The sequence below is a fragment of the Monoraphidium neglectum genome (genome assembly GCF_000611645.1).
Source record: "Monoraphidium neglectum strain SAG 48.87 unplaced genomic scaffold scaffold00680, whole genome shotgun sequence".
NCBI classification, from domain to species: domain Eukaryota; kingdom Viridiplantae; phylum Chlorophyta; class Chlorophyceae; order Sphaeropleales; family Selenastraceae; genus Monoraphidium; species Monoraphidium neglectum.
This window is the reverse complement of record NW_014012948.1, coordinates 108-1,801: the sequence shown is the minus strand read 5'-3', so window position 1 is coordinate 1,801 and position 1,694 is coordinate 108. Positions and strand designations below refer to the sequence as shown.

At 71.1% G+C, this 1,694-nt stretch overlaps 1 protein-coding gene across 1 annotated transcript in view; it reads left to right on the top strand.

Annotated features, from left to right (window-relative positions):
• The window catches only part of MNEG_4779 (hypothetical protein), a gene marked incomplete at both ends in the record, with an annotated part of 7,275 nt that extends 6,510 nt beyond the window's left edge, over window positions 1-765 (top strand). Inside the window, one exon of the mRNA XM_014046739.1 lies at window positions 37-765. Coding sequence (XP_013902193.1) covers window positions 37-765 — 729 coding nt within the window. The remainder of the gene's footprint in view (window positions 1-36) is intronic.
• Between the last annotated feature and the right edge of the window lie 929 nt (window positions 766-1,694).

Genomic DNA, 1,694 nt, shown 5'->3' with positions numbered 1-1,694 from the left:
CCCGCCGACACGCGGACCGCCGCGGACGCCCTCAAGGCGGCGGCCGACGCCGCCGAGGCGGCGCAGGACCGCGTCGCATTCGCAGAGTCCCAGGTCGCCGCCGCGCGCCTCGCGGCGCTCGCCGCCGCGTCGAAGCTCGCCGGCAACGGCACCGCGCCCACGGGCGCCGGCGCCGGCGCTGCGGCGGCCGCTGTTGCGGACGCGGCGCGGCGCGCGGCGGACGCGGCGGCGCTCGTGCAGGCGCGGAGCCGCGCGGTGTCGATGGCGGAGCGCGAGGTCGCGAAGCGGGCCAAGGCAGTGGCGGAGGCGGACGCCGCTCTGGCGGCCAAGCAGGCCGAGCTGTCAGCGCTGGAGGCAGAGCGGGGCGCGCTCGCCGCGCAGGTGGGCGCAATGCAGGCTGTGATCGACGCCGCGCACGCCGGCGGCGAGTCCGGCGCCGCGCCGCTCGTCGCCGCGGCCGAGGCGGCCGCGGGCGAGGCCACGCGCAAGGCGGGCGCGCAGCAGGCGGCGGCGGAGTCGGCGTCGGTGCGGCTGTCGATCGCGCAGCAGGCGATGGCGGCGGCGGCGGAGGACCTCCGGACGGCGGCCGCCGCGGCGGGCAGCGCGGACGGCGCTGTGGCGGCGGCAAAGAAGGCGCACGAGGCGGCGGTGGCGCGCGCAGCGGCGGCGGCAGACGCGGTCGATGCGGCGAGGAGGGCCAAGGCCAGGGCGGCGCAGGGGGTGGCTGAGCTGGCGGCGCGGAGGGGCAAGCTCTGCTGGCCGTGATTGTCGGGCGCAGGGAGAGCCTGCGGCGCCCCCGCGTCTTGAGCTCGCCATGCGCAGCGGCCCTGCCAGCGCCCGCCCTTCAATCCTGTGTTTGCTGCCGCGCCGCGGGCGGCCGGTTCCCTATTTGAATCTTCCTGATTCGTGACAATCCCAAAGCGGCTGCGCCTCCCCGCCGATCGTGACGGCTGGCCAAGGCCGCGGCCGACTGCGCTGGGCCATATTGCACATTTTGCACCGGCGGTCGCTCGCTCCCACCCATGTTTTACTCCGATCATTCGCAGGCCCCTTTGAACCCCAGCCGCGTGCTCTCATCCTCCGCCTCACGCCGGCGCGCGTGCGAGTCGAATGGCCGCGTCGCTCTTTCTGATGTCATCCCTTCATTATGGCGCTCGCAGGCAGGAGGATCCGCTAGTTCAATTGGTGCCCACATTCGTTGCAACCCACATTTGCACTCATGTCATAGCAGCCGCGCAGCAGCGCCGCTGCTTGTTCAACCAGGCGGGGCGGCGTGCGGGCCGCCTTCGCACCCCCATTTGGCGCGCCCTTCATCACGCGTGCATGTCGTGTCCGGCTGCTTCGGGAGGCCTGGATCATCTATGCCATGCGCGTGGTTGTTGCAGCACCCCAGCTGTCCACTGTGCCAGCCGCGCGGTCGGCTGCCGAGGGCATGACAGAGGGGTTACCTTGATGGTTGGCGAGGCCAGCCTGCTGCGCAGTCACGCATTTGACGTCGATTGCCCTCAACTATGCATCATTGGAGCTGTAAGAGAAAGGCAAGGCAAGCAGTTGTCTATTGAAATGCTGGCGCCAGGTGCAGCAACATGTGCGTCGCCGACGATGCGCGGCGGGATGAATGGGTGGTGGTAGAAAGCAAGAAACGAAAGGCGCAGCTGCTTTGATGACGCAGGCGCGGTCCCTTTATGAGGGCT